Source organism: Heterocephalus glaber, unplaced genomic scaffold, assembly GCF_053883595.1.
Source record: "Heterocephalus glaber isolate CG9 unplaced genomic scaffold, H.glaber_assembly_v1.0 deba00001761, whole genome shotgun sequence".
Lineage (NCBI taxonomy): Eukaryota > Metazoa > Chordata > Mammalia > Rodentia > Bathyergidae > Heterocephalus > Heterocephalus glaber.
In genome coordinates, this window is record NW_028258458.1 from 3,267,312 (window position 1) to 3,290,824 (window position 23,513).

Below are 23,513 nucleotides of genomic sequence, written 5' to 3' on the forward strand. Positions count from 1 at the left end.
GTGGTTCTGCCGCCTGCCTTGCAAGTGGAAGGTCCTGAGTTCAATCCTCGGTACCAAAAAAAAAAAACCCATAATGAGAAATCTTGGAGATGGAATCCAAGAATAAATATGAATTACTATTTCATTCACATACATCTATTAACTGAATCAGGAAATTTCATACAATGTTGTTAATAATTTTTTGCATGAAACAAAAAATCTGTGTACATTAAACCATCAAAAAGACTTCTGGTATCACATTAGTGCCCAAGAAATTTAGCATATTGGAGCAATTAAGGTTTTACAGTTGTACAATAAGGATGCTCAACTTGTATTTAATTTAGAAGATCATTTTCTCAGTTATTTTGAAGAGAAGCTTGTATTGTTTTCTTAAAATATATGATGTCATGCCAAATTTTGTTGGGAACAGTGCTTTCTCTTGTAGGTGGAAATTACCGTAAAGACTTCCCAGGATTTTTGTATTCATCTTTACTTCCTTGCTCTCCCCATTTGTATCCTACAATACAGATCCAGAAAAATCATTATTAATTACATGATCAATTATTGCAAAATGCCAGGTATAGTGGCAAATGCCTATAATCTTAGCACTTGGGAGGCTAAAGCAGGAGAACTGCCACAAATGGACTTACTCCATTTTATTTGCCAAAATATTTTTAATACAGAAAATCTCTCAACAGCACTGGTGAGCAAAGAATACTTGTTTGTGAAGTGTCTAACTCAAGGAATGATGTTACCCTTACCTACAGAGACCAAGTTCCTGAAGGTTTCCTGCATCACAGCTCTGTAGAGATTCTTCTGGAAAAGATCCAGCAAAGCCCACTCGTCCTGGGTGAAGTTCACAGCCACATCCTCAAAGGTCACTGACTCCTAAAATATCCCAAAAAGATTTTCAAAAGGGAGAGATTGACATCATTAGTCAATTTATAATGAGATCACATGATGCTGTGCACTCCAAACTTTTACTTCAAGACCTGATTGGTATTTTCTGTCTGCACTCACATTTACATGTGCTGCTGTGGTATCCCGAATTGCTTTCTAACACCTCCCAAAGCCATACTACCTCCTGAGAATCTGCATCCTTTGACAAATTTATCCACTCATTCTGCTGACTTGATTGGCATGCAGGGGTGTAAATGGGATACACCTCACTAATCTAGTAAACAAGAGCTCAATTTGCCTTAAAAGCTCAAATTCCCTGAATTTGAGTGCAACTTACAGCCCAGTTATACACCTGAAGAATACACTGTGCACTTGCATCTTGAGAAAGATATAAACTGATAGAAGTATTTTTTTACAAGGGTTAAAAAAAATACTGAAAATTCCAACTACCAGTGTTGGTGAACCTATGGCATATGTGCCACAGTGGGCTGTTTGCATAACTGAAAGCTCTAAAAGGTTCACTATCACTGCTCTATGCACACTCCTTGTTTAATGACCAAGTTCCCTTCCTGAAACTAGGTCATGCACTGAATTGATCTCTAAATGAGAAAATTATATATAGTATGTAATTACAAAACTCAGAACCAAGAAATGGTCAAAGGAAACTCCAACTTGATGACTTTGCTTTTATTTGTATAACCCTTACATGAAATAACAGAACATAAAACTATGCTCTGCTGTACAGTTCAATCAGCAAAAGTTACAGTACTGTATAAACAAGGTGAACTGTACCAAAAAAAGACACCGATGCTCTCTCTACAAACAAGATGTACAGAATTGTACTTTTTTAAAAAGTGTCTTATGGAGCCAGGGATTTAGCTCAGTGGTCTTGCAACCTGCTGAGCAAGTGCAAGGACCCGAGTTCAATCCCTGGTACAAAAAAAACTGTCTTAAGTCTAAGCAGTGTGTCATAAGTCTGAACAGCATGCTTCCATTGTTAAGTCCACATAGCCATTAAATGAAGACAAACTGCATCAGACATCATATTATTAAAATAGTTCAATGAAAATGACTCATTTTTCCTAAGAACACAGTTCTCCAATAACCTTAAGAAAAAAACAGCAGCCACCAACAGGTCATCACATTAGCTGGTTTAAGGCAATACTGATGCCTCACATGTCAGAAAAGGTAGGAATGAAAATTATTCAGAAAATTAAGGATATCTTATAACATAGCTATGATATAGAAAATCTCATTAATAACTGTGATTGCAGAACAGATGCAATCTAGATATAAGCTTTAGCAAAACAATAAAGCATCTCTTCCTATATTTCCTCACATGGCCTTTTATGGCATCTTACCGGCTACTATGAATTCTTCAAGGTTACACTGATCACATAGTTGGTATTTCTAGAAGCCGTGTGAATGTACAATTTTGGCTCATTAATGAAGAAGATCCTGCAAGTCATTGCAGAGGACCAGTGAAACTAAAATACTGCTAACCATGAACCTGCTTGCTACTGTAAAAATCACTGGAAATGCCAAATATCCTTGACAGTGAGATTGGCATTAATGGAGCCATCACTCTATCTGCCTCTACAATAAATACCTTCCTTGGAGGACAGAAAGACATAGCAAGTATATAATAAAAAGAACTTACTAGTCAGGAGTGTAAGACAAAAACTGAACATATATAACAATTACAGAGCCAAAAGTAACAGGGATAATTGTTCGGCTATTTCTCTGGAAGTTCAGAAGTGTATATGTAACCCTTGAAAAAATCTGTGCACCCATAAGACATGAGACATTTCTACATATCAAAAAATTTCAAAGATAACATCACTTCTAAAGAGTTTGTTTATATCGGCAAATTTATTTTATTCCAGATGAATCAGTTTTATTATTACTCGAGGAACTTTTGGAAGCAAATAGTTCTTAGAAATGAGCCCGGTCAAAAGAATGCACTCAAATTTTTCTGGCCCTTTGGCACAGCTGTTCTGCCTGTACCATATATGATCAACAGATCTCATAAGACGATGCTCCAAATCACTCCCTTCTGCATCAAAAGAGGCAGACCATGTATTTTGGGGTATTGTGGCCCAAAAAAAGAACGCTTTTGAGTTGACAGGGCAAGGAGAGAACTGCTGCTTGGGAATCACTGAAGTTAACAGGAAAATGATGATGAGAACTCCCTGAAAGCAAAGGGGGTTGGGTAAGTTGAGTCTCATGACAGGTCCAAAGAAGGGAAGTGGGTATCAGTTTCTGATTGCTGATAACTATCTTCATGTAGAATAGAGACAGGGGAAATAGAAGGCTACACATGGTCACCACAGCCATGAAGGTGTAGCTCAAAGATAAAGCACCCACCCATACACAAGACTTTCAGTTCTTTCCCAGAAGAGCAAGAACAAAATAACCCATAAAAAGAAAAACCTGTCAGTAATCATCAAAAGTTTTGTCAAACACTACCTTTCGAGTCTAGCAGGGAAGGATAGAAAATGAAAAATTACCATCTACACTGGAAGAGAACAAATGAATATAAATGACACAAATCTTTCAGACACAGAAGAAAGGTCAAAAGGCAAACACTGGCTGAAGAGCAGAGCCCTCCCCCTAGAGTGCCAGGAGCTGAGCCTTTAGGGCAGCCAGACCAATGACCCAAGCACCAAAGAGCAGAGCTCCCCCCCCAGTGCCAAGCAGGTGAGCCACACGAGCAACAGCAGAACACAAACAAACCCGTTCAAATGAGAAGATACGTAAACAAGTCCCAAATCCAGACTTCCAGATCACCTAAGGCAACGGCAAAAGGAAACAAGATGGAACAATCTGATATTCAACCACCTGGACTCCCTGAACTGGAAAAAAATGAGAATCTAGAAAAAATGAAATCAGAAATAAATTCTCAAATAACAGCAGAGACGGTGCCCATAGTGCAAGTCATGATTAATAAATCTACAGAGGACACAGATAAAACTATACAGGAGCTGAGGAACATGATGGAATCCCAACATAGGAAACAAATGGAATCCATAAATCAGATGCAAACAGATTTCCAGGAGATTAAAATCTCCATTGAAAGTTTATGCAGTAGAATGAGCCAATGTGAGGACAGAATTTCAGATACACAAGAAAAATTGCAATTAGTGACAAGGAAAAAAAATTTCTTGAAAATACTAAGGGACCACAACAATTGATTCAGCAGCTGCTAGACAATAAAAAGCAGAATAACAAAAGACTGAAGAGAGTCAATGAAGAAACAGGAGACAGTGCAGATGACATTAAAAAATGGTTCACAGAAGTAATGGCAGAAAACTTCTCAAGCAGGAGGAAAGAATTGGACATACAGATAAGTGAAGGATATAGGATTCCAACTAGCCTTGATCAAAAAAAAATCAACACAGGCATATAATAGTTAAGATTCCAGAAACCCAATAGAAGAACAAAATTCTACAAGCACTTAGAGAAAAAGAACAAATCACATACAAAGGAAAGCCCATCACAATCTCAGCAGACTTCTAAATACAAACCCCTAAGGTAAGAAGAGATTGGAGTGATGTATTTCAAATCCTAAACAAAAACAGCCTCCAATCCAGATTGCTGTACACTTCAAAACTATCTGTCAAAATCGATGGAGAAATGAGATACTTTCATGACAAAGAGCACCTGAGGAACTTCATGAATATGAAACCAGAACTCTGAAAATTTTTAGACAGTATCTTAGGAAAAGATAACCAGGATGACAACCCCAGGAAGGCCAACAGAATGAATACATAAGGCAAGACAAGAAATTAAGTGCAAAGGGGGAGAATCCAACAAAAACAAAAAGTCATGACAATAAGTCAATACATATCAGTTATAACCATCAATGTTAATGGTCTCAATTCACCAATCAAAAGAAATAGATTGGCAGAAGGGTCAAGAAGCAAGATCCAACAATATGCTGCATACAAGAAAGACAATTAAAAAAAACCTCATAGACTGAAATTTAAAGGATGGAAAACAATACTCCATTCAACAGAAACCCCCCCAAAAAGCATGAGTAGCTATCCTCTTTGCAGATCAAGTTCATTTCAAACCAAAACTGATTAAGAGACAAAGAAGGACACTCGATCATTGTAAAGGAACAACCCAAGAGGAAGAGATGACAATCATAAATATATATGCATTGAACACTAGTGTGCCCAACTATATGAAACAAATACTAAAGGACATGAAAAATCAAATAACCACTAATACAATAGTAGTGGGGCACCTCAATAACCCACTGTCACAAATAGATCAAGTAGACAAAGAATGAACACCAAAATACTAGAACTCAATCAAACTCTTAAACAACTGAACTTACCAGAAGTTTACAATGTTCCACAACACAAAATCAGAATATGCATTATTCTCAGCTGCACATGAGTCATTCTCCAAAATGGACCACACACTTGCTCACACAACATGTTTAAGTAAGTGCAAAGGAACTTAAGTTATCCCCTATATATGAGCAGACCAGAGTCCAATAAAACTGGAGATCAACAGCAAAAGAAATCGCAAGAATTTCATAAACACATGGAAATAGAACAACACACTTCTGAATAACCAATGGGTTACAGAGGAAATTAAAAAAGAAACCAGACAATTCCTACAATTAAATGACAATGACAATTCAACATATCGGAATCTAAGGGACACAATGAAAGCAGACATAAGAGGGAAATTCATAGCAGTGGATACTCATATTAGGAAAATAGAGTGAGCGCAATTAAACAACCTGATGCTGAACATCAAGCTTCTAGAAAAAGAACTGCAGGACAAACGCAAAGGACATACAAGGGAGGAAATTATAAAGATCAGAGGAGAAATCAATGCAATGGAGACTAAGAGAACGATACACAAAATCAATAAAGAAAAGAGCTGGATCTGAAAAAGAATTTTAAAAAATGGACAAAACCTTAGCCAACCTTATTTAAAAAGGAGAGAAAAGGCCCAAATCCATGCAATTAAGAATGAAAATGGTGAAATTACAACAGACTCAGCAGAAATCCAGAGAATCACCAATACCTACTTCAAGAACCTATACACCAATGAGATGGAAAACACAGAAGAAATGGACAGATACCTACATATGTATGAATTACCAAAGTTGAACAAAGACCTAACAATACTAAACAACCCAATGTCAATCAATATAATTGAAAATGTAATTAAAAACTTACCAGCTAAGAAAACCCCGGGTCCTGATGGCTTCACTGCTGAATTCTTTAAGACATTTAGAGAGGAACTACTCCCACTACTGTTTAAACTCTTCAATGAAATTGAAAGGGAAGCAACACTCACTAATTCACTCATGGAAGCAAGCATCACCTTGATCCCAAAAGCAGACAAAGACCCAAGGAAAAGAAGAGAACTATAGGCCGATATCACTAATGAACATAGATGCAAAAATCCTTAATATTGGAAAACAGAATGCAGAAGATCATCGAGAAGATCATACACTCTGACCAAGTGAGATTCATCCCAGTCATGCAGGGATGGTTCAACATACTCAAATCAATAACTGAACTGCACTATATCAACAGAGCCAAGGGAAAAGAAAATAGAGCCAAGGACAAAAACTATAAGATCATCTCAATAGATGGAGAAAAAGCATTCAACAAAATCAAAAACACATTTATGATAAAACCCTATAAAAATTGGACTAGACAGTCTCTACCTCAATCTGATAACAGCCATTTATGAAAAACCAACAGTCAATATCATACTAAATGGTCAAAAGCTGAATTCTTCACACTAAAATCAGGAACAAGGATGTCCACTATCACCACTCCTGCACAATATAGTTTTGGAAACATTAGCCATAGCAATTAGACAAGAGAAAGAAATAAAAAGAATAAAGATAGGAAATGAAGAAGTCAAACTGTCATTATTTGCAGATGACATGATATGCTATATAGCAGACCCCAAGAACTCCATCAAAAGTCTTCTAGACTTAATAACCAGGACCGGGGATTTAGCTCAGTAGTTCCAGTGCCTGCCTCACAAGCGCAAGGTCACAAGTTTGATAACCGGTACAAAAAAAAAGGAGACTTAATAACCAAATTCAGTACAATAGCTGGATACAAGGTCAACACACAAATATCAATAGCTTTCCTCCACACGAACAACAGACTCACGGAGAGAGAAATAGAGCAAACAATTCCTTTCACAATAGCATCCAAAAAACTGAAATATCTAGGAATCAACCTAACAAAAGAAATCAAAGACCTCTTCTCTGAAAACTATAGCACTCTGAAAAGAGAGATCGAAGATGATAGCAGATAACTGAAAGACATCCCTTGCTCCTGGGTAGGAAGAAACAACATAGTGAAAATGGCCATACTTCCAAAGCTGCTATATAGATTCAATGCAATCCCAATTGAAATTCCACAGCATACTTCACTGATCTTGAGAAAACAATACGAAAATTCATTTGGAACCAGAAGAGACCTAGAATAGCAAAAGCAATTCTAGGCAGCTGATACATGGCAGGGGGTATCACAATCCCCAAGTTGAAACTCTACTACAAAGCTACTGTGACAAAAACAGCATGGTACTGGCAAAGAAACAAAGACTTGAGGACCAGTGGGACAGATTAGATGATCCAGAAACAACTCCAGACACACTCAGCCACCTCATCTTAAAGGAGCCAAATACCCTCCCTAGAGAAAACATAGCCTCTAATAAATGGTACTGGCAAAATTGAGTTTCAACTTGCCGAAGATTAAAACTAGACATATCTCTCACCATGCACTGAACTAAAATCAAAATGGATTAAAGATGTAAACATTAAAACAGAAACACTGAACTGGCTGGAACAGAGGTTAGGTAGAACTCTTGCAGACACTGATGTACGAAAAGATTTTATGAACAAAACTTCAGTTGCCCATGAACTAGCACAAACAATCAACAAGTGGGATCTCTTTTTATCAAAAAGCTTCTGCACAGCAAGAGAAACCACCAACAGTGTGAAGAGACAACCCACAATGTGGGAAAAAATTTTCACCTGCTGTTCCTCAAACAAATATCTACTATCTAGAATGTATAAAGAACTTCAATCAGACCCCCCAAATTTAAAGACCCAATCCAAAAATGGGCATCTGAAATGAACAGACATTTCTCAAATAAGTAGAAATAGCAAATAAACATATGAAAAAGTGTTTAACATGACTGGTCATTCAAGAGATGCAAATGAAAACAATGCAGAGATTCCACCTCACCCCAGAAACAATGACTGCTATCATGAAATCAACCAACAAATGCTGGTGGGGCTGTGGGGAAAGAGGAACAATGCTTCACTGCTGGTGAAGGTAGACTGGTGCAACCACTGTGGAAATCAGTATGGAGACACCTCAAAGAACTAGGACTAGAAAGTCCCATTTAGCCCAGCTATTCCCATGCTGGGTATCTACCCCCAAGAATTGAAAGAACCATACCACAGTGATATATGTGCACCATGTTCACAGCAACACAATTTGTAATAGCTAAAACTTGGAAGCAGCCCAATTACTCATCAACTGGAAACTGGATAAAGAAAATGTGGAGTTTTTTTATAAAATGGAGTACTACTCATCCATAAAAAAATGAGAAATTAGAGACATTTATAGCTAAATGGATGCACACTGAGGCGATACTCATAAGTGAAATAAATAGGATGCACATGTGTAAATACTGAATAGTTTCTCTCGTGTGAAAAACAAAGTGTAAATAAGAACAAAAAGGTATAATAATGTGAAACAGGAAGAAAAGGGGCAAAGGGGAAGGGGAATGGGAGGGGTAGGAGAAAGGAGAGAAGAGGATGGAATATGAGAAAATGAAAAAATGGACACAAAGTCTTTGTAAATAGGGAGGGATGGAGGGGTTGAAGGGAGGGCAGGGGAATAGGGAAAAAATAACCAAGAGATATTATGCAAAGGTGCAAATTTCCAATAATGAATGTCATTATACTGTATACCTAAAATGTACTAATAAAATAATAAAAAAGAGGAAAATAAGTAAAGAAAAAAATGCAGACATTGCCTCCACAAACTGGGGAGCCAGAGACAGACCCAGAGAAGCTGTACTACAATATAGATTCATTAGCAAAACAATCAAGGAAAACCTTAAGTGATCCTGATGAACCACTAGAGACTATGTGGGGAATAGTTTGACAGGTAACCAATAGGACGTCCAGTATCTGGACACTCCAGAAATTTGAGTTTAACTCCAAAAACCTAACCAGATTCTCACAGACAAAACTAGCCATTTCAAACAACATGGCAGAAACAAACCTGACATGTTGAAACATACCCAAAGAGTTCTGTTTGGGTCAAAAGAAATGGAGTTCCCCACAGCCTAAACAACCAGGAGGTTTTCCTCAACCAAATTCCCAGGGACATGTGAAAAACCCAATCCGACTCCCATTAATACTCTTGCTACAAAATTAGAAAAAGAGAATCAATTTACAGACTACTCATTTCTAATACTCCAATGTCCACTTGTCAAGAGCAATGAAAAAAATCAGAAAAATACTGAGAAAGTGAGAAATTTGGTTCAATGGTTCAACAATCTCTAAATAGTTCAGAGGAACACTCTAAGAGACTTCAGAGACTGTACTTTGATGGTGCAAACAACTTAAATAGCAGAAAAATCTAGTAAGAAGAACAGGGTCCATATGAGGATAAAATGATTAAAATTATGCAGACCAAAGAAGAGTTAAGAAAACACTAACATTGAGAAAACGTTTAAACAAGTTTTTCAGACAGAAGCAAGATAAAAGTGAAGAACTCATTTATACAGGAAGGACAAAACCTGAGTCATTTGTAGAAAAATGGATGCACCATGAGTCCACAATTATTAAGTGAAATAAATCAGACACCCAAGTTTAAATTTGCATGGCTTTTCTTAAATGAATAACCTGAAACATAAATAAAAGAGCAAAATGAAAGTAAACAGATCTGCAAATGTGACGGGGACAAAGAGGTGAAGGGACCAAGGAGAGAGGGAAGGGAAAGGGATTGAAAAAGAATTAGGATATATTATGTACATGTACCACCTCCAATGAAGAATACAACCATTATCTATTACAAATGTGTACAAAAATAAAAATTTTTTAAAAGGGAAAGATCAGTAAATTTTGGTAAAAAAGTGAAGACATTTAATCCTTAAAGAAAACAATGCTAGAAAGAAATGTACGGGAGTACAAAATCTATTTTGATTGTTTCTATCTATTGAGATAAATGTTTAATCTCACAGTATCATAATGTACTCAGTGATTATATAGCTATTGACAGGCAAAATGGTATTTCACCTGTGAATTAATTATATAAGAGATAAGATGGAGGCACTGGGAACACTAAACTACATGCACTGCCGCTGAAACAGTATGATGTTATTTTACTCTGCATTTACATTAGTTATAAGTATCATGAACACTGAGAATCCACTAAAAACTTTTAAGAAACAAGTATACTCTCTATTCTAATGGAACAGTACAAAGGGAGTCAGATAAAATCCCCAAATAAAGTAAGAATGCAGAAATAGATGGGAATCTTAAAATGATATCCAAGAATAAAACTAAGGTCAACAGGAAAACCACTGTTCCCAAATTGAGATAAAGGGTACACCTAGTAACTTCTTCAAACAGTACAAAGGAAGGAAACCTACAGGGTCCCTGATGAATTTCTGATGGCTAAGTGTGGAGTACTTTCAGAGGTAAATATTATGGAGGCTAGCTTTTGAGGATGTCATGCATTTGATAGTTTTACCTGCATAAACCCTACCAAGTTCTTAGTGGAAACCACACAAAAATGATGACAGAAAACAGTTCCAATATAGCATATAGTAGTTCAATTATACGAATAATCACTTTACCTAAGACTTGGGGGAACAAGGGAGAAACTATATTTTGTGGAAAGAGGGAAGATCTGTGAAATCAATAAAGAAGTACACGACAGGAACTTTGAACAACACTAGAGGGAGTTAGGCAACCCAGAGAAAAAAAGCACTTCAAAACTTCAATATCAACTTCCTGACATGAGCAGGAAACTTAATACTGTAGGTATAAAGTAAGTGCAAATACCTCCAATACAACCACAGGCTGTAGACCTAAATGTATGAGAAATCCTCAGTGATTAAAAGTTTTAAATCTATTTAGAGATTCGGTAAAAGTAACTCCTCTGCTTTAAAAAAAGCACTAACTCTTGACCTCCTCCAAACCCTAGAACTCAAACTCTCACAACTGCCACTGTTGTACATGTTGTATAAGAGGCTGGCAGAGAAGGCCCAGCCATAAAGGACTGGCCCGCCTGGCAGAAGAGAGCCCTTTCAGGTTCCTCCAGGTTCAGAAACAGCAGCTGCCATGGGCATAGCCAAGACCCACTCAGAGTTTCACACCGCAGCTGAAGATGATCAAACTATGTGCTGAATACAAGAAACTTACTTCACAGAACCAAACATATTTTATCCAACCATCTAATGAACAAGAATGGATCATTTACCAAAACATGAAAATTCAATAATATGCTCCTAAACACCCAATGTGTGAAAGAAGAAATGAAAAGGAATCTCAAAAAATTCTTAAGAGAACCCAATGTCATGGCACATGCCTGTAACCCAGCAACTGAGGCAGGAGGATATCCCTAAGCTCAAGGCGAGCTCAGGTTGCTTAGCAAGTTCAAGGTCAGCTTGAACCACATAGTGAGACTTTGTCTCAAAAAACATTCAATATATTCTTAGAAATTAATACAGTAAGCACAGAGGCAGGCACAGTATTGCACATTTGTAATTATAGCACTTAATAAGGCAAAGCAAGGGGCATCCAAAGGAACCGGTAACAAGTTAAAAAAGAAACTTAAGTATGTAGCTCAGGGTTTAAGAGTCAGTCCCCCTGGTTTGATCCCAAGCACACACACACTTTTTTTTAAAAGCCAGAACATACCAAAATATGCAGGGTACATAAAAAGCAATACTGAGATGGAAGTTCAGCCATACATGGATACAGAGTGTAGTGGTAAACACCTGTAATCACAGCACTCTGCAGTTTAGCAACTTTCTTTTCTTTTCTTTTCAGCTTAGCAACTTTCCAGACCCTCTCTCAAAATAAAAAAGTGAGGGCAAGGATGTAGCTCAGCGCAAAGGTGCAGAGTCCAATCCCCAGTACTATCTGTAGTCCCACCTATTCTGTTAGCTAAGGCAGGAGGACCACAGGTACTACCAACTCAGCCTGGACAACATGGCAAGACTGTATCAAAAAGACAAAGCAAAGAAAACCAAACCAAAACAAAGAAAAGACAACCAAACAACTGAAAACTTAAAAAAAAAAAAAACACCTGGGAATAGATCTCAGGGGTATAGCACTTGGCTAGTATGTGTGAGACACTGGGGTCTATCCCCAGGTCAGAAAAGAAAAAGAAATATGGCTATTTACACAAATAAATACTACTCAACCATAAAATAGCAGTGAAATTCCATTATTTGCAGCAATTTGGTTAAATAAAATACGCCAAAAACATAGAAAAACAAGCACCACATGTTGTCATGCATTTGTGAAAACCAACTCTGTAGATGCACAGAATCAAATACTGGTTTCTGGACACTGAGAAGGATGAGGGAGAGGCAACAGACAGAAATTAAGGGGGACTTCTAGGGACCAAAATGGAGAAGGAAGGTGTTGCGCAGAAGGCTGGATGCACATGATGAGTGCACAAGGCATGCATGTGTTGAAATAGCACAGTGAATCCCAACAATCTTTACAACAAATGTGTTAACATTAAAAATGCTTTAAATCTATACCTAAATACAGGAATTCAGAGTGAAAACAGACAAGAATATAAGATTAAACTTGTATGTTCTCTACATGAAAAACCTTTTCCAATATAAAACACATTGAGGGAGAGAGTTTGTAAATAGCACAGGATTCAACATTTCAGTTAGGAGAAATTGCCAGGGATTTAGCTCAGTGATTCTGCCGCCTGCCTCACAAGTGCAAGGTCGCAAGTTCGATCCCAACTACCAAAAAAAAAAAAAAAAAGATTTCTAAGTTCAGTTAGGAGAAATAAAGTCAAACAATCTATTAACAATATGATAGCAAATACCAATGTGCTATACTCTGAAATAGCCAAGGTGGAGCCCTGTCAGTGCTCTCACCGTGAAAATGAGAAGTATATGAAGTAATGCTCTACTACTACTCCAACGTAGACACTTCAAAGTAAACAGATATTTCAAAGCACATTTGAAATCATGTCACTTAAAGCCTACATAAACATTTAAGTAAACAAGTATAATTAAATGTAAAATTATACAGACAGACAAATTATGGGACTAAAAGAAACCTGGCATGGAATTTCAGACTAATCAAGGTTCAGGAGCTCATAGAAAATTGTGCAGACAAGGAAGAACTAATGATGAAGTAGCCAATTCTCAGGAATTCATAATAATCCTTAATGTGCATTCTTTTAAACATAGCTTCAAACTGCATGAAAAAATATGAAGCTAAAAGGAAAATTATAAATCTAAAACTATGTATAGAAACGTCACTCTTGTATCAGCAATTGACAGATAAAGGCAGGAAAACAACAAAATCCTCCAAGAACTGGAGTTATCTGATATTGGAGAATACTCCATCCAATAACTGCATAGCACATATTCTTAAGATCACATGGAATACTGACCAACACAAATTAGATTCTTAGTTTGGTATATACCTTAGCAAATGTAAAGGAATAGAAATCATACAAAGAATGTTTTCAGGCCACATTAAAATTTGACTGGAATTCAAGAGCTGAAAAACCTCCAACTAGGAGATAAAAATCAAAAACTTCTACATTACACAGGTGTCAGAGAGAAGATTTAGGATAAAATATAAAATATTTCAAAACAATTGAAAGTGAATGTACATCTTTCAAAATTCCTGGGATACAGAATACACAATGCTTCAGCTGAATTAAAACAAGTAATGAATAATTTAGAAGAAAAGAAACACGTAAACATCTTTTTTAAAGTAATTTAATTGGTACATTTTAGGTACACAGTATGACAGGAATCACTGGAAATCTTCACGCTTACATAATCTCTTTTGGTTGTTATTTTTTCCCCAGTTCCCTGCCTGCCCTTCAAACCCCTCCATTCCTCCCTATTTACAAAGACTTTGTTTCCATTTTTTCATTTTCTCATATTAATTCTTCTCTTCTTTCCTTTTCCCTACCCCTCTGACTTCCCCTTCCCCTTTGCCCCTTTTCTTCCTATTTCATGTTAACTATTATACCTTTTAGTCCTTATTTACACTTTCAGTTTCTCACACTAGCAAAACTATTCCATATTTACAAGTGTGTCCCATTTCACTTAAGAGTATCACCTCAATGTACATCCATTTAGCTATAAACGTCTCTAACTTCTCATCTTGTATGACTGAGTAGTACTCTTTTATAAAAAAAGAAAAAAACACGCACATATTTCCTTTATCCAGTCTCCAGCTGATGGGCAACTGGGCTGCTTCCAAGTTTTAGCCATTGAAAATTGTGCTGATATGAACATGGGTGCACATATATCATTGTGGTATGATTCTTTTAATTCTTTGGAGAAGGTACACAGCAGGGGAATATCTGGGTCAAATAATACTTCCAGTCCTAGTCCTTTGAGGTTATCTCCATGCTGATTTCCACAATGGTTGCACCAGTCTACACTCCCACCAGCAATGGAACAGGGTTCCTCTTTCCCCACAGCCCCGCCAGCATTTGTTATTGGTTGATTTCATGAAAGCAGCCATTCTTTGTGGAGGTGGAATTTCAGCATTGTTTTACTCTACATCTCTCAAATGACCAATGATGTTGAACATTTTTTCATCTTTTTTTTTGCTATTTCTACTTCTTTGAGAAATGTTCATTGTGGATGCCCACTTTTGGATTCAGTCTTTAAATTAGGGAGGTCTGATATTTTGAATTTCTTTATATATTCTACATAGGAGACCTGTAGACCTGTGTCTAAGGAACAACTGGTAAAAATTTTTCCCACATTGTGCATTGTCTCTTCATGCTGTTGGTGGTTACTCTTGCTGTGCAGAAGCTTTTTGATAAAAAGAGATCCGACATTTTGATTCTTTGTGCTAGTTCATGGGCAACTGAGGTTTTGTTCATAAAATCTTTTCCCACACCAATGTCAAGAGTTCTACCTAACCTATGTTCCAGCCAGTTCAGCATTTCTATTTTAATATTTAGATCTTTAATCCATTTTGATTTTAGTTTAGTGCATGGTGAGGGATATGTCTAGTTTTAATCTTTGGCAAGTTGAAACCCAATTTTGCCAGCACCATGTATTAAAGAGGCTATCTTTTCTCCCGGCAGAGTATTTGGCTCCTTTGTCAGAGATGAGGTGGCTGAGTGTGTCTGGAGTTGTTTCTGCATCTTCTAATCTGTCCCACTGGTTCTCAGGTCTGTTTCTTTGCCAGTACCATGCTGTTTTTATCACAGTAGCTTTGTAGTAGAGTTTCAACTTGGGGATTGTGATACCCCCTGCCATGTATCAGTTGCCTAGAACTGCTTTTGCTATTCTAGGTCGCTTCTGGTTCCAAATGAATTTTTGTATTGTTTTCTCAAGATCAGTGAAGTATGCTGTGGAATTTCAATTGGGATTGCACTGAATCTATATAGCAGCTTTAGAAGTATGGCCATTTTCACTATGTTGATTCTTCCTACCCAGGAGCAAGGGATGTCTTTCCATTATCTATCATCTTCGATCTCTCTTTTCAGAGTGTTATAATTTTCAGAGAAGAGGTCTTTGATTTCTTTTGTTAGGTTGATTCCTAGGCATTTCAATTTTTTGAATGCTACTGTGAAAGGAATTGTTTGCCTTATTTCTCTCTCCGTGAGTCTGTTGTTCGTGTGGAGGAAAGCTATTGATATTTGTGTGTTGACCTTGTATCCAGCTACTTTACTGAAGTCCACCTACTTTGCTGAATTTGGTTATTAAGTCTAGAGGACTTTTGGGGGAGTTCTTGGGGTCTCCTATATAGCGTATCATGCCATCTGCAAATAGTAACAGTTTGACCTCTTCATTTCCTATCTTTATTCCTTTTATTTCTTTCTCTTGTCTAATTGCTGTGGCTAATGTTTCCAAAACTATATTGAACAGGTGTGGTGATAGTGTCTTTTTCCTGATTTTAGTGTGAAGAATTTCAGTATTTGACCATTTAGTATATCGGCTGTTGGTTTTTCATAGATGGCTGTTATCAGATTGAGGTAGAGACCATCTAGTCCAATTTTTATAGGGTTTATCATAAATGCATGTTGGATTTTGTTGAATGCTTTTCCTCCATCTATTCAGATGATCACATAGCTTTTGTTCTTGGCTCTATTTTCTTTTCCCTTGGCTCTATTGATATAGTGCATTACATTTATTTATTTTAGTAGGCTGAACCAACCCTGCATCCCTGGGATGAATCCCACTTGGTCAGAGTGTATGATTTCCTTGATTATCTTCTCCATTAGGTTTACCAATATCTTACTAAGGACTTGTGCATCTATGTTTATTAGTGAGATTGGCCTACTGTTCTCTTTCGGTTGGGTCTTTCTCTGCTTTGGGGATCAAGGTGATGCTTGCTTCCAGGAATGAATTTGGGAGTATTGCTTCCCTTTCAATTTCATTGAAGAGTTTAAACAGTAGTGGCAGTAGTTCCTCTCTAAATGACTTGCAGAATTTAGCAGTGAAGCCATCAGGACCCAGGCTCTTCTTAGTTTGTAAGTTTTTAATTACATTTTCAATTTCATTGGTTGATATTGGGTTGCTTAGAATTTTTAGGCCTTCTTCATTCAACTTTGGTAATTCATACATATCTAGGAATCTGTCCATTTTTGGTGTTTTCCACCTTATTGCCATATAGGTTCTGAAAGTAGGTATTCATGATCATCTGGATTTCTGCTCGGTCCATTTTAATTTCTTCCTTTCAATTCCTAATTGCATGCATTTGGGCCTTTTCTTTCCTTTTTCTTATAATGTTGACTACAGGTTTGTCCATTTTGTTGATTCTTTTGAAGAATCAACTCTTGGCCTCATTGATTTTTTTTTGTATCATTCTCTTAGTCTCCATTGGATTGATTTCTGCTCTAATCTTTATAATTTCTCCCTTGTATGCCTTTTGGGTTTGTCCTGCTCTTCTTTTTCTAGAAGCTTGAGGTTCAGCATCAGGGTGTTTAATAATGCTCACCTGGCACCCGGAAGGAAGCTCCCCCACTGCCATCCCAGGCTCCTAGGGCCAAGAAGGTGAGCTGGTCCCAGCACCCGGAAGGAAGCTCCCCGCCTCCATCCCAGGCTCCTAGGGCAGTGAAGCTCAGCCAGTCCCAGCACCCGGAAGGAAGCTCCCTTGCTTCTATCCCAAGCTTCTAGGGCACAGAAGGTGAGCCACGTGGGCGACAGAAGCAACCCCATGCCATGGAAATGAGAAGACACATAAACAAGCCTCAAAAACAGACTTCCAGATCACCTACAGCAACCCCAAAGGGAAACGAGATGGAACACTCTGATACTCAACCACCTGGACTCTCTGAACTGGCAACAAAAGAGGATCTGGGAAAAATGAAATCAGAAATAATTACTCAGATAACAGCAAAGATTTTGCTCATGGTGCAAGACATGATTAATAAATCTAGAGTGGACACAGATAAAAAAATAGAGGATCTGAGGAACATGATGGAATCCCAAAATAGGAAACAAATGGAATCCATAAAACAGATACAAACAGATTTCCACGAGATTAAAAACTCCATTGAAAGTCTGCGCAGCAGAATGAACCAATGTGAGGATAGAATTTCACATATAGAAGATAAGATTGCAATTATTGAGGAGGAAAAGAAAAATTGCTTTAAAGTTGTAAGGGAACATGAGAAATCAATCCAGCAGCTACTAGACAATGCAAAGAAGAATAACATAAGACTGATTGGAGTCAATGAAGAAAAAGGAGAGAGTGCAGATGACATAATAATGCTCACTCTCTTTTCCTAATATGAGTATTCCCTGCTATGAATTTCCCTCATAAGACTGCTTTCATTGTGTCCCACAGATTCTGATATGTTGTATTGCTGTGGTCATTTAATTGTAGGAACTGTCTGATTTCTTCAATTTCCTCTGTAACCCACTGATTATTCAGAAGTGTGTTCAATTTCCATGTATTTATGAAATTCTTGCAATTTCTTTTGCTATGGATCTCCAATTTCATCTCACTATGGTCTGATAATATACAGGGGATAACTTCAACTTCTTTGTACTTACTTAAACATGTTGTATGAGCGAGTATCTGGTCTATTTTGGAGAATGACCTGTGTGCAGCTGCAAAGAATGTGTATTCTGATTTGTGGGGTGGAACACTCTGTTAACATGTTAAGTTCATTTGTTCAAGAGTTTGATGAATTCTAGTATTTTGTTGCTTTTTTTCTGTGTAGTTGATCTATTTGTGACAATGAGCTATTGAGGTTCCCCACTACTACTGTATTAGTGCTTATTTGATTTTTCATGTCATTAGTATTTGTTTCATATAGGTGGGTGCACTAGTGTTTGATGCATATATATTTATGATTGTCATCTCTTCCTCTTGGATTGTTCACTTTACAAGGCTGTAGTGTCCTTGTCTCTCTTAATCAGTGTTGGTTTGAAATCTACTTTATCTGCAAAGAGGACAGCTACTCCTGCTTTTTTGGGGGGTTCCTGTTCCATGCAGTATTGTTTTCCACTCTTCAACTTTCAGTGTATGAGTTTCCTTTTGAATTAAGTATGTTTCTTGTATGCAGCATATTGTTGGATCTTGCTTCTTGAGCCTTCTGGCAGTCTATTTCTTTTGATTAGTGAATTGAGACCATTAACATTGAGGGTTATATTGTGGAAATCAGTATGGAGATACCTCAAAGAACGAGGACTAGAGGTCCCATTTGACCCAGCTATTCCCCTGCGGGGTATCTTCCCCAAAGAATTAAAAGAATCATACCACAACAGTATATGTGCACCCATGTTTATAGTGGTACAGTTTGTAATAGCTAAAGCTTGGAAACAGCCCAAGTGCCCATCAACTGGATAAAGAAGATGTGGTTTTTTTATAAAATGGAGTACTACTCAGCCATAAAGAATGAGAAACTAGACATTCATAGCTAAATGGATGCACACTGAGGCTATATTCTTAAGTGAAATAAATAGGACACAGGGGTAAATACCAAATAGTTTCTCTAGTGTGAGAAACTGAAAGTGTAAACAAGGATTAAAATGAATAATTGATAATTTGAAATGGGAAAAGTTCCAAAGGTGTAGGGGTGGTGGGAGGGGAAGGGGAAAGGGAAGAAGGGAAAGGAAAAATTATGAGGAAAAAAATGGAAACAAAATCTATGTAAATAGGGAAGGGCAGAGGGGGTGAAGGGTGCACAGGTAATGGGGGAAAAAATAAGAACTAAGATACGTCATGTACAGTACAAGCACCCAATGATAAATGTAAACATATTGTATACCTAAAATGTACCAATAAAATAATTAAAAAGAAAAAAAAACATTGAGGGTTATAACTGATATGTATTAACTTATCATTGTCATGACTTTTTTTGTTGGACTCTCCCCCTTTGCATTTAATTTCTTGTCAGGCCAGATGAATTCATTCTGCTGGGCTTCCTGGGGTTGTCATCCTCATTGTCTTTTCCTAGGATACTGTCTAAAATTTTTTGGAGTGCTGGATTGGTATTCATGAAGTTCCTAAGGTGCTCTTTGTCATGAAAGTATCTTATTTCTCCAACAATTTTGAAAGATAGTTTTGCAGGGTACATCAATCTGGGTTGGAGGCTGTTTTCCTTTAGGGCTTGGAATACATCACACCAAGCTCTTCTTGCCTTGAGGGTTTCCACTGAGATGTCTGCTATGATTCTGATGAGCTTTCCTTTGTATGTGATTTGTTCCTTTTCTCTAACTGCTTGTAGAATTTTGTTCTTCTGTTGAGTTTCTGAAATCTTAACTATTATATGTGTACGTGTACATTTCTTTTTTGATCAAGACTAGTTGGAATCCTATATAGCTCACTTATCTGTATGTCAAGTTCTTTTCCCCTGCTTGGGAAGTTTTTTGGCATTACTTCTGTGAACCATTTTTTTATGTTGTATGCACTGTCTCCTGTTTCTTCATTGACTCTGATCAGTCTTATGTTGTTCTTCTTTGCCTCGTCTAGCAGCTGCTGGATTGATTTCTCATGGTCCCTTAGTATTTCAAAGAAATTTTTCTTTTCCTCATCACTAATTGCAATCTTTACCTTTTATATCTGAAATTCTGTCCTCACATTGGCTCATTCTGCTGCACAAACTTTCAATGGAGTTTTTATTGTCCTGGAAATCTGTTTACACCTGTTTTATGGATTCCATTTGTTTCCTATATTGGGATTCCATCATGTTCCTCAGCTCCATATTTTTTCATCTGTGTCCTTGCTAGATTTATTAATTCTGTTTTGCACTATGGGCACAATCTCTCCTGTTATCTGAGAAATTATTTCTGATTTCATTTTTTCCAGATCCTCTTTCGTTTCCAGTTCAGGGAGTCTCCAGGTGATTGAGTATCAGATTGTTCCATCTTGTTTCCCTTTGGAGTTGCTTTAGGTGATCTGGAAGCCTGGTTTTGGGACTTTTTCATGTGTCCTCTCATTTCAAGTAGGGGGGCGGGGGGGTGCTGCTGGCCCCTGCTTGGCTCACCTCCTTGGAGCTGGGGGCAGCTCTGTTCTTCAGCACTGGGGGCAGTGGTACAGCAGCCCAGAAGGCTCCTCCTCAGCACTGTGGGCAGCTCTGCTCCTCAGTGCTGGGGGCGGTGGCACAGTAGCCCATAAGGCTCCTCCTCATTGCTGGGGCCAGCTGTGCTCCTTGGCACTGGGGGGGGTGGTACAGCAGCCTGGAAGGCTCCTCCTCAGCGCTGTGGGCAGCTCTGCTCCTCAGCGCTGGGAGCAGTGACACAGCAGCCTGGAAGGCTCCTCCTCAGTGCTTTGGGCAGCTCTGCATCTCAGCACTGGGGACAGTGACACAGCAGCCTGGAAGGCTCCTCCTCAGCGCTGGGAGTGGCCCTCAACATCTACTTCTTAACAGCTTGGACTTGTAATCCTTTTGCCACTGCCTCCGGAGTGCTGGCATTATAGGTATGCACTACCAGGCCTAATTTACTTTTCTACTTTAGAAAAGCCAAGAGAGAGAGGAGCAAGATAATTGCAAAAACAAGTAGAGGGTAGCAATATTAGCAAAAATATCAGTGAAATTACAGACAAAATAACAACAGAGGAAATCAACAAATGAAAGCTGACTGCCCTGAAAAGATCAATAGAATTGATGAGCCTCAATTACGCAAGATGACAGAAAAGGAGAAAACACACAAATTCCCAATGTCAGTAATGCGAGGTTGTTGAAACTAATAACACAGATATTAAAAGAGCCACAAGGACTATTAGAACAATTACATACCTCACCATTTTTTTAGTGACCTGCATGAAATGAAGCAATTCCTAGGAAGAGACAAGCTTCCAAGAGATACCAAGAGAGGTAACAGAAACAGAATGAAATGCACTTAAGAAATTAAGTCAAGAAGAAGTAACTAAAACAGGAATGACCAGGGATATATGGTCTCAATGGTTTATTCTGCAAAAACATTTAAGGAAGAAATGAAACCAACTGTTTGCAATGCCTTACAGAAATAAAAGCGGGTTTTTAAAGCTGGTAGAGGTGAGAGATGACAGCAGTTGCCTTTTAAATCTTTATTTGGTCTTATATACATACAATAAATGCTACTTAGTTTTGGTGTATAATCCTTCATGGAGATTGTTAAATGGAAATCGATATTATTAGTGAGTTTTGTATTGGTGTTTTCAATAGTACTTACAGTGGTTTTGGGATTATTGCAGTATTACTTCATGGCACAAAATTTTAAGTATTCCCTCTGCTTTTATTTCCATAAGGCATTGCAAACAGTTGGTTTCACAAGTCAACAGATGCAGAAAAACAGTAAGGCAAAAAAGAGAAAAAAAGCTATTGAAATTGAAAAAGAGGAAAAGGAACTATCTTTTTGCAGAGGACACGACCGATTATACAGAAATCCCAAAGAACTAACAAAATATCCTGATAGCAATGAGACATGGGTAGCAATTTCATAGAACACTAAGTCAATTTACAAATGTCCTCATTTTGCTATTATATGACTAATGATGAATTGGATTTGAGGTTAAAAAAAAAAAGGTTATTAGGTAAGTGAGATCAGGTATCTCTCAGGGCAGATAAGATCAAGAAGAAACACCTGAAGTGACCACATCAATGATGGTGAACCTTTTACAGCTTTCAGTGATAACAAACAGCTGGCTGCTACACTGGCCTATTCATTCACATGCATAGTGATTCAAGGATGAAAAAGAAATAATTCCACAGAAATTGAAACCTCAAATAGGAAATAGTACTCAACACTAGTGGTAATCCATATGAAGCAATATATAATCACATGGGGACTTCTTTAACAGTAAAAGGACAAAAAAAAATTAGAACATTCCAAGTGTGACAATTCATTCAATAAAGAACCCTACATGGCGGAAGGGGAAGGGGAAAGGGAAGAAGGGAAAGGAAAAATAATGAGAAAGAAAAAAAATGGAAACAAAGTCTATGTAAATAGGGAAGGGTGGTGGGGGTAAAGGGCGCATAGGTAATGGGGGAAAAAATAAGAACTAAGATACATCATGTTCAGGTACAAATACCCAATGATAAATGTAAATGTATTGTATACCTAAAATGTACCAATTAATAAATTTTAAAAATTAAAAAAATAAAGAAACCTACAAATTTATGAAAGCTCACATAGTAAATCCACATACTTGTTAACATTTCCTACTAAATTGAAGCTATCAAAAATTTACAAATCAGCAACTTTTTCACATTTTGAAAAAAAAATATGATGCATTAGCACATGAGGACAAAATCCAAAATCACACTAACAACAACATAAAAAAAAAACTCCAGATCTCCTAAGCAGAGGAATGAGTGAATCAACTGACCGAATTACACAGTTTCATCAACCATCAGATGTGCAACAGAATGAGGCAAAGGAGCCACAAAAAGTCTTTCAAACATAGTATCAATGCTGCACTGTAATGCTTCCAAAATTCAAAAGAGACAGGAATCAAGTAAAACTTCATGGTAACTAGATGGCAACAAGGTGAAGCATGTAAAATAATGTGCAGATATGTATTGCAAGGGTACATGAAATCAGGAGACATACAGGAAGTTACCAGGGGCTATTTAGACTTAAAACCTGCTTTTTGGGGGTACAGTTCTGTACATTTTGTTTATAGAGCCTTAGTGTCTTTTTTAGTAGCTCACCTTGTTTATACAGTACTGTAATTTTTGCTGATTGTACTGTACAGTACTATAGTTTTATATTGTTATACATTACTGCATATAAGAGTTAAAAGCAAAGAAAGCAAATTAGAGTTTCCTTTGCCCCATCTCTTTGTCCTGAATATTTTAATGTACATACTGTATACAATTCCTAATGAAGTGATGAAGCTATTTAAGGACCTCATCACAGGAATGTAACTCCATCTTTAAACAAGAAATGTCTGTATTCACTTGTGACTTGGGTGAGAGCAATTTTGTATACAGGGG

At 37.4% G+C, this 23,513-nt stretch overlaps 1 protein-coding gene across 1 annotated transcript in view; it reads right to left on the reverse strand.

The window, feature by feature from the left end:
* Nucleotides 1-23,513, reverse strand: part of LOC101711559 (uncharacterized) — a 48,498-nt gene that overhangs the window by 22,373 nt on the left and 2,612 nt on the right. Inside the window, exons 2-3 of the mRNA XM_004873314.4 lie at nucleotides 741-867; nucleotides 436-496 (exon numbers count right to left, since the gene is read on the reverse strand). Of these exons, the coding sequence (XP_004873371.4) occupies nucleotides 436-496; nucleotides 741-867 (188 nt within the window). The remainder of the gene's footprint in view (nucleotides 1-435; nucleotides 497-740; nucleotides 868-23,513) is intronic.